Source organism: Gracilinanus agilis, chromosome 2 (assembly GCF_016433145.1).
Source record: "Gracilinanus agilis isolate LMUSP501 chromosome 2, AgileGrace, whole genome shotgun sequence".
Taxonomy (NCBI): Eukaryota; Metazoa; Chordata; class Mammalia; order Didelphimorphia; family Didelphidae; genus Gracilinanus; species Gracilinanus agilis.
Window position 1 is genome coordinate 502136261 of NC_058131.1, and position 14113 is coordinate 502150373.

The 14113-nt window shown below is 36.0% G+C and overlaps 1 protein-coding gene across 2 annotated transcripts in view; it reads right to left on the reverse strand.

Moving 5' to 3' along the window:
• Nucleotides 1-14113, reverse strand: part of EFCAB11 (EF-hand calcium binding domain 11) — a 185181-nt gene that overhangs the window by 129160 nt on the left and 41908 nt on the right. For both annotated transcript variants that reach the window (XM_044664997.1, XM_044664998.1), the window contains exon 5: nucleotides 5556-5646. In XM_044664997.1, the coding sequence (XP_044520932.1) occupies nucleotides 5556-5646 (91 nt within the window). The remainder of the gene's footprint in view (nucleotides 1-5555; nucleotides 5647-14113) is intronic.

The following is a 14113-nucleotide window of genomic DNA, read 5'->3' on the forward strand; positions in this document are numbered from 1 at the left end:
TATAAAGGCAAATGCCATGAATAGAGAAATGTTGTTCAGAAACTAACTCCATCAAAGGGTTAACAATATTGTGTCAGTAAGAAGAAAACAACCATAATGAGAGTTTCATATTTTGTAACTGGTAAAAATGTACAAGTGTTATTACCAAAAGAACAATTTGTTCAACTATATACGTAGATGAGGAGTAGGATATTCAGCAGCAACATTTGTTAAAGTGAGAGGTTAAAAACTAAATGCAGGATGGGAGAGTCATTTAACATAGTAATTGTCTCCTGGGAACATTTTTTGCTATACAGACAGACCACATTTGTATTCATTCTATATTGAACTCTAAAAGATGCCTGGAAAACACACAGAGATGATGAAAGAGATGGTTGAGCCATTGTCTAGGGCAGATATTGGCATGTAGAATTCTTAAGTTTGAAAGGACCTTAAAATTTTAATTTAATTACTTATTATGAGTGGAAATGGAGACATAGCAAGACATTGTGATTTGCTTGCCTAAGGTCAAGCAGAGGAAAAGCTAGCACTAGAATTCAAGTCTGGGCAAGGACCTTTATTTTTTGTTTATTGCATGAACAAAAACTAACAGGAGCAAGGATTTCCCTAGTACCACACCTTTTTTGTTCTTGCTATTCTCCTCAGCAAAATTTGGGGTGACCTGGCCTTCAATAGAGGAAACTTAGCCAGTGAAAACCTATTTGGGATAGTTTTTTTTTTTCTAGCCAAAGATTGCTAGTTTCATAAAGCTGGTTTCATAAACCAGCTAGCCTTCCATTTCGTAAGTGCCAGATAGGGGCAGGTCAATAGGGAATTCCCATTTACCTGAGGAATAGTGCTTTCCCCTCCCAATGATAAAACATTGGAGGACTTTCTGAGGACTCTAAGATCACCTCCTTATTAAAATACGCAGCAACTGAGACTTCTAGGGGAGGTCCAAATGATGTAGACAGACCAGTCAGGAGGAAGACACACCTAGGCATAAATGCTGCTATCGATGCTTGCTCTGAATCTTTGGCACAAATGGAGGCATGCCATTGAGCCATCCTTTATTAATAGATCACATGCCCCTGTTAATAAATAATATTATGCTCAGAGAAGAGGCTTCAATTTTTTTATTGGTTAAAAATTCTGGGTGTTAATTGATCCATCTAATAAGGTTGCTATGAGGTTCAAATGAGATTTTATATATATATATATATATATATATATATATATATATAAAGTAGTTTGAAAACCTAAAAATACTATGTAAATGTGAAATATTATTACCATCATTAGGTATATGCATGATATTATGTAGGAGAGAACCAGGCAGAGATCATTAGCATCCTTAAAATATTCCACTTATACTTGAAATAGGGATAGGTTATTTCCTTACCCAGGTAATTGAAATCCTTAATTATATTTTTAACAAATGGAATCCAACCTATGCATTCTGACTGATGGGGCCTAACTATGTTATTCTTTATAAAATTATAAATAGAATATGTAAGATGTGAATATTTTTATTATATTACCTAGAATCACTGCCCTCTAAGGATTTGTCTTCTGGTCTGGCTATTGGAGCTTAAAGGTATTGATTCCAATGGTTTAAACAGTTGGGTAAAATAAACTATCAAACCTCAAAGAGGAGGCTATAAGTATCACCAAGGCAACAAAATCAGCCCTCTGTGGAATTCATCTTTTATGGGACGAATAGCATGATGAATTCTAATGATGAATATAAAGAATCGCAATCAGAGGCAGAAAATCACTCTGAGTATATTATACTTGAAAGATTCTTTGAATTTCCCTTCAGCAAAAGTGGACATATGGTCAGTTTAAAAAACTCACACTATGCTTCTCATGTAATTGTGCACTAGAGTAACTGACAAAAGCAGAAAGAGAAAGTTGGTGGCAAATCAAATGTTCTTTTTACTATAAAATAAACAGCAAGGCTCTCACCATAGAGAAAATAAATAAATCAGCAACTACGTCTTGTTATCTTTTAAATTAAAATATCAGGAATTAATGATTCACTATCTACATGACTAGAGATATCATAATGATTAGTCTTTTTGATATTGTGCACATCTGCATGTAGACAGACGCAAATCTGAGAGGTGAGTAGCAACTTGGGCTATGATAAAGTAGAGGAAATAGTTGATCTTAAGGTTAATGATTAAATTTAAAATAAAATAAGATAAAATAAAAGATCATGGTACATGTGATGATGACTGAGAAACCTCCTTTGTTAGAGACTGGAGGGGAAAACAGTGTGATACAAGTCATTATGATTGGACATTGGCAAGAATTGACTGCAGGCAAAGTACAGACTACAGGGAAGTTGAGCTCTTCACAAGAGGTACAGATGAATGCTTTGATTTGAAAATGTTATCTTAAATCATCTCCCTTTAGGCTTCTCAGCACTGTAATACTCTTCTATTCAGTGGAACAGAGGAATTCCTCAGCCTACTGGTACCCTAACTCATATCAATCCTTTCCCTTAATTTGGTTATGTTTGGGAGCAATTTTTTCTTTAATTCTAACATCAATTTCCTTTCCCCTATACTAGGACAACCTCTACTGAACCCTATATTGAAAAAGGCATTAATTGTTTTGATTTTAATAACTTGATACTGAAAAAAAGACTTTATTTTCATTTTGAAAAATAAATTCTATTCATCCTTTTTGCCTTTATATGGTAGCCATTTGTGTGTGTGAGGCTCCCTGTCTTTGCTCCAACCAGAACTAAATCCCTCCATTGTAATCCAAACAGTTAAGCAGAAACAACTGACACAGACTATTGGACAATGTATGCAACCCACATTCTGTTCCTTTAGTCTCTTGACTCTCTTCCAAGAAGAAGGAGGCAGGCTCCATTAAGTTTCCTGGAACCAAGACTAGTTATTGTAATCAATCAGAATTCAGCATCCAATAACAGGATGATTTAACAAATAGTGACGATCATGTTTTTTTCACCACTCCTGACAGATAAAGGCTTTTCTTCTGTATTTTGACCTCCAGTATATAAACAAATGAGGTTTCTTGAATCTTAGAGCTTTGAATGACACCTTACTTTGAGAGTAGAGGGCTTTTTGATGCTTTGGTATTCCTACTTTATATCAGGGTCTGGCATTAAGTCTCTATATTCCTCATCTGATTGGGGATTGGGGGAGGGGAAAAGCACAGAGTAGACCTTTTGTATTTTTACATGTTATTCTATCACTAGGGAAGAGAAAAAGCAGCCTAGAGCTGTATGCCAACTGTCAGGTGGTGAGGAAAACAGAAATTTCACTGCTTACACTCAGAAAGAGAAAGCTCCCAGGCATTTAGAGGTAAACATATCCTAGTGTAGAGAAAAATGCCAGCCCCAAATACTGTAGGGTGCCCATTAAAGAGCTGTGTTAAGAAAGAAGAGCTTACCTCCTGATGACAACCTAGACTAAAATATGAATTAAGCGCCTCTGAAAACAGAGGGAAAGTAAGTGATGAGTTAGTGAAAATACTTGTAGAAACCACATTATGTTCAGCTCTGGGCACTGCAATTTCAGGAAGACGTTGACAAGTAGGCGTCCATTCAGACAACATGGGAAAGACTCTCCCAGCTATGCTGTTAAGAATCAAAGAGCTCCACGTATAGGGCAGCAGACTTTGACTTAGTCTAGCTACCCAAACCATTCCAAATGGAATGCGTTAGTCTGAGTCCTCTGTCTCTGGGATTTTTGAGAGAGATTACAAAGCAATCACCACTTGTTGGGGATGTTGCGGTGGAGAAAGCTATCTGGGACTTGACATACCCCAGGCAGTTCAATGGCCTCTCCCCTCACCTCCAAACCAGCCCCGCTTCAATCTACTCTATTTCAGCAGAGAGTACCAACATCCCACCAGGTGCCCAGGCTCACAATCTCTGAATGCTCTCCTCTTCACTGTCCTTTTTCCCCTTTATGCAAACACTTTCCAAGTCACGTGTGTCGCCTTCCTCTCCATTTACAACTGGTCAGTGAGTCAGTCAACAAGCAGTAAGATGAAGCACTTACTCTGTGTCAAAAACTAGTTCAGGTTCTCATCATTTCTTATTAGGACAACTGCAAACGCTTCCTAATTGGTCTCCTTGTCTTAACATTCTCACTTCAATATATTCTTATGGAATGGGATTGGATGTGTAAGAGCAGTATGTAAGGAAGATTTACTGTCTCTAAAGGAAAGAGCCACTGAATACAGTGATAGTAAATCAAATGAATAACAAATGTTCATTAAGTATTTGCTTTGTGTAACCAACTACATTAGGTATCATGGGAATTACCAGGCAGTAGATGACAAAGCTCTATGTGCAAAGAACCTGGTCTAGAAGGGCATATACATGCAAAAGTCTTTTAGGATCACAAAATTTAGATCTAGAGAGAATCACAGAGATCATATAGGCCAACCTCTTTCATTTTACAGATGAGGAAAGTGAGACCCAGGGACACTAAATACCCTGCTCAAAGTATATAGTTAATGTCAGAATCAGGACTAGCAGCTGGTATTCAATAGGAGAGCAGCAAGAAACACAATTTAAAAAGCAGAATGGTGAGGGCAGCTGGGTAGCTTATGGATTGAGAGCCAGGTCTGGAGATGGGAGGTTCTGGGTTCAAATCTGACCTCAGACACTTCTTGGCTATGACCCTGGACAAGTCACTTAACCCCCACTGCCTAGCCCTTCCAGCTCTTCTGCCTTGGAACCAATACACAGTATTAATTCTAAGACAGAAGGTAAGGGTTTTACAAATAAACAAACAAACAAATATATAAATGAATGAATGAATGAATGAATGAATGAATGAATGAATGAATGGATAACCACACAAATAAATAAATAAATAAATAAAAAGCAGAATGATACCAGGCTGTCAAGGGCCTTGGCCAGTTAGATAATCATTTTATCCTGCTGGCAGTTGAAAATTGAAGTCTTTGGAGCAGGGAAATGACATCAAAAGTCACTCCAGGAACTTAAAACATATCTGTTATTGAAGGAAAGATCTTTTCATTTAAAATATAAGAGTTCTAGAAATTACTGATCATACTCATCCTAATTTTAGTATGTCAACTCAGTATTAATCCAATCTAAAGAAAATTTTTCTGAGTTCTTTTGATAGAATATAAGCTCTTTAAGAGGAATAATGGCTTCATTTTTGTGTTTGTATCTCCAGGATCTACTAGCAAATTGCCTGGACCATGGCAGGTATTTAATAAATTGTCATTAATTAACTATTTGATTGACCGTGAGCAATCTAATATGGCTAGTAAGAAGAACTCTTCGATAACATCAGTTTCCTAAGAACTCTTAAATCATGTCTTAAAGCACTGTGTCTTCTGCAGTATTTTACATTAAGGTACAACTACTGGTTCTGTAATTGACATATAAGTTTCAAACACTAAAGGAAAAATCTGACAGGCTTTGAAACCATAGTGCTAAAAATGCTGTAACCTTTATAGGGGGTTGTTGTGAGTTAAAAACTGTTTTCATTTTCTATAACTTCTCAGTGTGTGAGGTGAACCTGTGTGCTATATAAGTATTTTAGAGCTCTTACCTGAAAGCTTCAAGCACAATTCTTTCTGGCAACTTGGGAGCCACTTGTCTGAAGGCTTTTTTGAAATCTTCCAAAGTTAAAAATCCACGATCTTGTTTAAAACATAAAAGTAAAGATTTGATTATTTGTTTAGGTATAAAGCACTTATTATATAATCAGAGATTTATTTTGAATAAATGACTTACATTAATAATTTTAACTACAGTATTCATATTAAGCTTTCGTTTGGTGATGGTTCGGTCATTTTTGATTATATGTGATTCTTGCAAAGCTACTTGATTTGCCATTTCCTTCTCAGTGTATACTTATTTTACAGATGAGGAATTGATGCAAATGGAGTTAAGTGACTTGCTCAGGGTCACACAGCTACTAACTGCTTGAGGCAAGATTTGAACCCAAGCCTTCTATATTCCAGATGCAGTACTCTATCTATTTCGCCTCTTAGAATCTTGATTTGCCATTTCCTTCTCAGTGTATACTCATTTAACAGATGAGGAACTCAGGCAAATGGGATTTAAGTGACTTGCTCAGGGTCAAACAGCTAATAACTGCTTGAGTCAAGATCTGAACTGAAGTCTTCTATATTCCAGATCCAGTACTCTATATACTTTGCCTTTTAGAGGCATATTGCAGAAATTTCAATTTTAGTGTAGCAGAGGTAAAGCCAAGATGACAACATAGAAGCAGGGAAGCTTAAAACCACCACAAGAATCCTCTCCAACCAATCTTAAATAATGCCATAAAATGAATACAGGAGTGAAAGAACCAACAAGGAGAAAGAGTATTAAAGGTAGGCAGAGAACATCTGGGGCATTGGGGTAAGAGGAGAGCACAGCCAGCAGGAGGCTACAGTAAGGAGTAAGGAGCAAGCCAATAGAAGCCCTCCCCCACCCAACTTCTCTCTCTCTCTCTCTCTCTCTCTCTCTCTCTCTCTCTCTCTCTCTCTCTCTCTCACACACACACACACACACACACACACACACACACACTCTTCTTCAAGGTTCTGAATTTAGACCCAAGCCAACATCCACACCCTGAGATCCTGCCTGGGCCAAAAGCAGTCCAACCTAGGAAGAAATAGAGACTAAAACTATAGACCCCAGGAAGAAATAGACAGTAAAATTATGCTAGTGGGGGACCCTTCACATCTACAGAAATCAAACTAAAAATAAATAAGAAAGAAGTAAATGATATTAATGTAATCTTAGAAAAGTTAGAACTAATAGCTCTCTGGAGAGAATTGAATGGCAATAGAAAGGAATATACTTTTTTTTTCAGTAGTACATGGCTCCTACACAAAAACTGACCATGAATTAAGGCATAAAAACTTCACAACCACATGCAGAAAAGCAGAAGTAATAATTTCAGATCATAATACAATAAAAATTATAATCAATAAAGCTCCATGGGAAGATAAATAAAAAATCAACTAGAGACTAAATAATCTGATGCTAAAAAAGGTTGGGTCCAAGAACAAATTATAGAAATAATCAATAATTTTATTAATGAGAATGACAATGAGGAGGCAACATATCAACATTTATGGGATACAGCCAAAGCAGTATTTGAGGGAAAATTTATATCTCTAAATGTTTATATCAATAAAATAGAGAAAATGCAGGTCAATAAATTTGGCATGGAATTAAAAAAACTAGAAAAACAACAAATTAAAAATCCTCAATTAAAGACTAAATTGGAAATCCTAAAAATTAAAGAAGAAATTAACAAAATTTAAAGAGAACCATTGAACTAATAAATAAGACTAAGAGGTGGTTTTATGAAAAAAAAAACACAAATAAATTAGATAGTGTTAGTTAATTTGATTTAAAAAAGGAAATAAGAAAATCAAATAATCATTATCAAAAATGAAAAGGGTAGGGGCAGCTGGGTAGCTCAGTGGAGTGAGAGTCAGGCCTAGAGACAGGAGGTCCTAGGTTCAAACCCAGCCTCAGCCACTTCCCAGCTGTGTGAGCCTGGGCAAGTCACTTGATCCCCATTGCCCACCCTTACCAATCTTCCACCTATGAGACAATACACCGAAGTACAAGGGTTAAAAAAAAAAATTAAAAAAAAAAAATGAAAAGGGTACACTCACCACCAATGAAGAGGAAATTGAAGTAATAATTAGGAGCTATTTTACCCAATTATATGCCAATAAATCTGACAATCTAAGTGAAATGGATAAATATTTACAAAAATACAAATTGCCCAGATTAGCAAAAGAAGAAATGAAATCCTTAAATAATCCCATATCAGAAAAAGAAACTGAACAAGCCATCAATGTTCTCCCTAAAAAAATTCCCCAGGGCTAGATGGATTCACAAGTGAATTCTGTCAAACATTTAAAGAACAGTGAATCCCAATACTACATAAACTATTTGGGAAAATAGGTACAGGAGGAATCCTACCAAAATCTTTTTACGAAATGAATAAGGTACTGTTACCTAAGTCAGGAAGAACAAAAACAGAAAAATAAAATTATAGGTTTTTGTAACATTATAAATTGATAATGTTACAAAAACTTTAAATACTAGCAAGGAGAATATAGCAATATATCACAAGGATCATTCACTATGACTGGGTGGGATTTATACCAGGAAAGCAGGGCTGGTTTAGTAATAGAAAAAACTGTCAGCATAACTGACCATATAAATAACCAAACTAACATAAATCATATGATTATCTCAATAGATGCAAAAAAGGCCTTTGATAAAATACAATATCCATTCCTTTTAAAAACATTGGAAATGGGGCAGCTGGGTAGCTCAGTGGATTGAGAGCCAGGCCTAGAGATGGGAGGTCCTAGGTTCAAATCCGGCCTCAGACACTTCCCAGCTGTGTGACCCTGGGCAAGTCACTTGACCCCCATTGCCTACCCTTACCACTCTTCCACCTATAAATCAATACACAGAAGTTAAGGGTTTAAAATTAAAACAAAAAAAACAAAACAAAACAAAACAAAACAAAACAAAAAAAAACATTGGAAATACTTACGAATCTATCTACCAAGACAAACAGGAATTATACGAAAACAATTACAAAATACTTTCCAAACAGTTAAAACTAGATCTAAAGAATTGGAAAAACATTGATTGCTCATGGGTAGGATGAGTTAACATAATAAAAATGATGATTTTACCCAAATTAATTTAGCTATTTAGCGCTATACCTATCAAACTACCAAAAAACTTTTTTACTGAATTAGAAAAAACTATAACAAAGTCCATATGGAATGACAAAAGATCAAGAATATCAAGAGAAATAATGAAAAAAAATGTGAAGGAAGGTGGCCTAGCAGTACCAGATATTAAACTATTCTATAAAGCAGCTGTCATCAAAACAATATGGTACTGGCTAAGAGACAGAAGGGAGGATCACTGGAATAGACTTGGGGTTAATGACATCAGTAAGACAGTGTATGATAAACCCAAAGAGCCCAACTTTTGGGACAAAAATCCACTACTTGACAAAAACTCCTGGGAAATTTGGAAAACAATATGGGAGAGATTAGGCTTAGATCAACTTCTCACACCCTACACCAAGATAAATTCAGAATGGGTGAATGACCTGAATATAAAGAGGGAAACTATAAATAAATTAAGTGAACACAGAATAGTATGCTTGTCAGATCTCTGGGAAAGGAAAGATTTTAAAACTAAGCAAGAGTTAGAGAAAATTACAAAATGTAAAATAAATGATTTTGTTTATATTAAACTAAAAATCTTTTCTACAAACAAAAACAATGCAGCCAAAATCAGAAGGGAAACAACAAAGTGGGAAAAAATCTTTATAACAAAACACTCTGACAGGGGTCTAATTATTCAAATATACATGGAGTTAAAAAATTGTATAAAAAATCAAGCCATTCCCCAATTGATAAGTGGGCAAGGGACATGAACAGGCAATTTTCAGACAAAGAAATCAAAACTATCAATAAGCACATGAGAAAGTGTTCTAAATCTCTAATAATTAGAGAAATGCAAATCAAAACAACTCTGAGTTATCACCTTACACCTAGCAGATTGGTTAAAATGAAAGAAGGGGAGAGTAATGAATGTTGGAGGGGATGTGGCCAAATTGGGACATTAATGCACTGCTGGGGGAGTTGTAAACGGATCCAACCATTCTGGCTGGCAATTTGGAACTATGCTCAAAGAGTGCTAAAAGAATGCCTGCCTTTTGATCCAGCCATACCATTGTTGGGTTTGTACCCCAAAGAGATCATAGATAAAAAGACTTGTACAAAAATATTTATAGCTGCACTCTTTGTGGTGGCAAAAAACTGGAAAATGAGGGTATGTCCTTCAACTGGGGAATGGCTGAATAGATTGTTGTATATACTGGTGATGGAATACTATATTGTGCTCAAAGGAATAATAAACTGGGGGAATTCCAAGTGAACTGGAAAGACCTCCAGGAATTGATGCAGAGCAAAAGGAGCAGAGTCAGAAGAACATTGTACACAGAGACCAATACACTGTGGTAAAACAGAATGTGGTGGACTTCTGTACTGGCAGCAATGCAGTGACCCAGGAGAATTCTGAGGGATTTATGGAAAAGAATGCTACCCACATTCAGAGGAAGAACTGCGGGAGTGGAAACACAGAAGAGGGGCAACTGCTTGAACACATGGGTTGAGGAGGACATGATTGGGGATGTAGTCTGGAAACTACCACACCAATGCAACTATCAATAATTTGGAAATGGGTCTTGATAGATGACACATATTAAGACCAGGGGAAATGCACGTTGGCTATGGTGGGAGGGGGTGAGTTTGAGTGGGTGAAGAGGAAAGTAAAAGCATGAATCACGTAACCATGGAATATTTTTCTAAAAAATAAAAATTAAGGGGGCAGCTGGGTAGCTCAGTGGATTGAGAGCCGGAACTAGAGACAGGAGGTCCTAGGATCAAATCTGACCTCAGATACTTCCCAGCTCTCTGACCCTGGGCAAGTCACTTAACCCCCATTGCCTATCCCTTACCACTCCAAGATGGAAAGTAAGGGTTTTTAAAAAATAAAATAAAAATAAACAAACAAATAAAGAAAGAAATAAAGAACATTGGAAAGTTTAGAAATAAATGAGTCATTCCTTAAAATGATAAGGTCATACCTAAAATCTTAAGCAAGTACCATCTACAATGGGGATAAGTTAGAGGCCTTCCCAATAAGATCAGAAGTGAAGCAGGGATGCCCATTATCACCACTATTATTTAAAATTGTATTAGAAATGCTAGCTTTAGCAAGAAGGAAAGAAAAAGAAATTGAAGGAATTGAAGTAGGAAATGAGGAAATCATATCACTCTTTGCAGATGATATGATGGTACACTTGGAGAAGCCTAGAGAATCAACTAAAAAACTAGTTGAAATAATTAATAACTTCAGTAAAGTTGCAGAATACAAAGTAAATCCACATAAATCATCAGCTTCCATATATTACCAACAAAGTCTAGCAACAAGAGTTAGAAAGAGAAATTCCATTTAAAATCACTTTAAAAATATAAAATACCTGCAAAACTACTTGCCAAGGCAAACACAGGAATTATATGAACATGATTGCAAAACACTTTTCACACAAATAAAGTCTGATCTAAATAATTGGAAAAATATTAATTTATCATGGGTAGATCAAGATAATATAATAAAAATGACAATTCTATCTAAATTTATTTATTCAATACCATACCAATCAAACTATCAAATAATTACTTTATAGAACTAGAAAAAAAATAGTAACAAAATTCATTTATCTAGAAGTACAAAACGTTAAGAATATCAGGGAACTAATGAAAAAAAATATGAAGGAAGGAGGCCTAGCAGTACCAGATCTCAAACTATACTGTAAAGCAACAATCATCAAAACAATCTGGTACTGGCTAAGGAATAGAATGGTAGATCAATGGAGTAGATTAGATACACAATATATGAGGGCAAATGACCTTAGGAACCTAGTGTTTGATAAACCCAACGATCCCAAGTTTTTGGAATAAGAACTGACTCTTTAAGAAAAAGTGCTGGGAAAATTGGAAAACAGTATGACATAAGTTAGGTAGAGACCAATATCTCACTCCTATAATAAAATAAGGTCAAAACTGATATATGATTTAGATATAGAGTGATACCATAACTAAATCAGGGGAACACAGAATAGTTTTTAACCTGGCAGATCTTTGGAGAAGGGAAGAATTTATGACCAAACAAGATAGAGAGTATTATAAGATATAAAATGAATAATTTTGATATTAAATTAAAAAGATTTTGTACAAATAAAACTAATCAAACAAGATGAAAAGGGAAATGTAATAGGTATAGGCTTTAAAAGTATAAAAGCAGATTTTTGCAAACATATTAGGGAAAGCCTTTGCTGGAAGTCATGTCCACCCCCATGGAATGTTCATAATCCTCTCACTTCCAGTCTGTCTCTGTGTGTCCAAGAGTGAACTTCCTGTCCTCCTCTTAACCCACCACTGGGTCGCCAAACTCTTATGGGGAAAATGGGGTTAACTTAAATTTTTATCTGGGTTCAGAAGGGTGAGTAGGAGACAGGAATGGACAATAGTCTGGGACCAAACAATCCAGGGAAACTGGGTTTAACTGTTTTGGGAAATGACAGTTGACAGGAGTGACAGTTAGGCCTTAACTGTCACACTGATCCACCTAGCCAGGGATAAACACAGAATTTAATATATGCACTATGAGAAATTTAAGGTATGAAGAAAAGAAACAGGGAAACAGTTTAATTGTAATTTGAGAGGATAGGACAGGGGGTAGGTGAAACTATGTCTAACTGCCCAGGACTGGAGTCAAAAGGGTAATTTCCTTAGCCAACCTGGCTTCTGCCAAGTTGACAGCTTGGCTAAGGACTTGAGGAAGAGGGCTTGGGTTTGGGTTCTCACAACTGATCCAGAGATGTCTTCAGGATACCAGGAACCAACTCCTCCACAACCGATGATCCAAAAGTAACCAGGTAGGGAAAGACGTCTGCAAACTGTCCACCAGAACACAGGCCTCTTCCCTACTCAGAGTTGACTTGCAGGATGATATCTTCAGCCTTTACAACCTTTACCAATTTCCAAGATCCCAGGTCAAATAGGGATTGCTGGTTACACTTCTGCTCCAAACCCCTCTCAAAACAGCAATGTCTGTTGCTTAGCTCTCTCCTCTCTACCACCTGCATTCCATTCAGAATGTCCATGACTTCCAGCAAAGGCTTTCCCTAATATGCTTGCAAACATCTGCTTTTATATTTTTAAAGCCTATACCTGTTACAGAAACCACAAACTGGGGAAACATTTTATAACAAATGTCTCTGATAAAGGTTTAATTTCTCAAATTGTATAAAGAACTAAGTCAAATTTATAAGAATACAAGCAATACCCCAAATGACAAATGGTCAAAGGATATGAACAATTTTCAAATGAGGAAATCAAAGCCATCAATAATCACATGAAAAAATGTACTAAATCAGTTTTGATTAGAGGAATGCAAATTAAAACAACATTAAGGTGCCACCTTGTACATATCAGATTGGTCAACATGACAGTAAAGTAAAGTGGTAAATATTGGAGGGGATGTAGCAAAATTGGGACACTAATATATCATTGGTGGGGTTAACTGATCCAACCATTCTGGAGGGCAATTTAGAACTATATTCAAAGGGCTATAAAACTGTGCATACCCTTTGATCTGGAAATGCCACTACTGGATCTGTATCCCAAAAAGATAATAAAAAAGGGGAAATAACCTACTTTTACAAAAATATTTATAGCAACTCTTTGTAGTGGCAAAGAATTGGAAACTGAGGGAAAGTACATCAATTGGGGAATGGCTGAACAAATTGTGGTACATGTTGTTAATGGAATACTACTGTAATATAAGAAATGATAAGCAAAATAATTTCAGAAAAAGCTGGAAAGATCTGCAGGAACTGATGCAGTGAAACAAGCAGAACTGGGAGAACATTGTACAATATTGGATGATGATAATCTGTGAAAACTTAGCTACTCTCAAAAATGCACTGATTTAGGATAATCCTAAAAGACTTATGACAAAGAATGCTATCCAGCTCCAGAGAAAGAACTGTTAGAGACTTCTTTCACAGTTTATTTTTGGTTTTATTTTGTTTTTTTGGTTATGTTTGTTGAATTCCACTGGTGTGGGTATTCTGTACACTAATACTGATGTCATGCCTTAACAGACAGGGTTCATGGGCAAATGTGGCCAGAAGAATTCAACACTTTATGGACAGTCTACTGGTAATGGGTCTTTCCTCAGAGAAAAGACACACAGTCTGTCATTAGGATTATATTCAAGAATATATTCTTGAGATCTCACTCTGACAACTGACCAAGGCTCATTGTTATTTTTGTTGAGTCTCTCAGCTGCTTCTAGGTGGCTCTAAAAAGAGTACGGAGATGAGATGAAATTCTTATATATCAAGTAACTGAGTTTTCCAAATTTTAATGTTAAAACCTAGATCAGTGATTAAATTAAAAATTACTTTTAGCATGGAGTAAACTATGCTAAATTTTCTATATTTAGCATATATATATATATGCT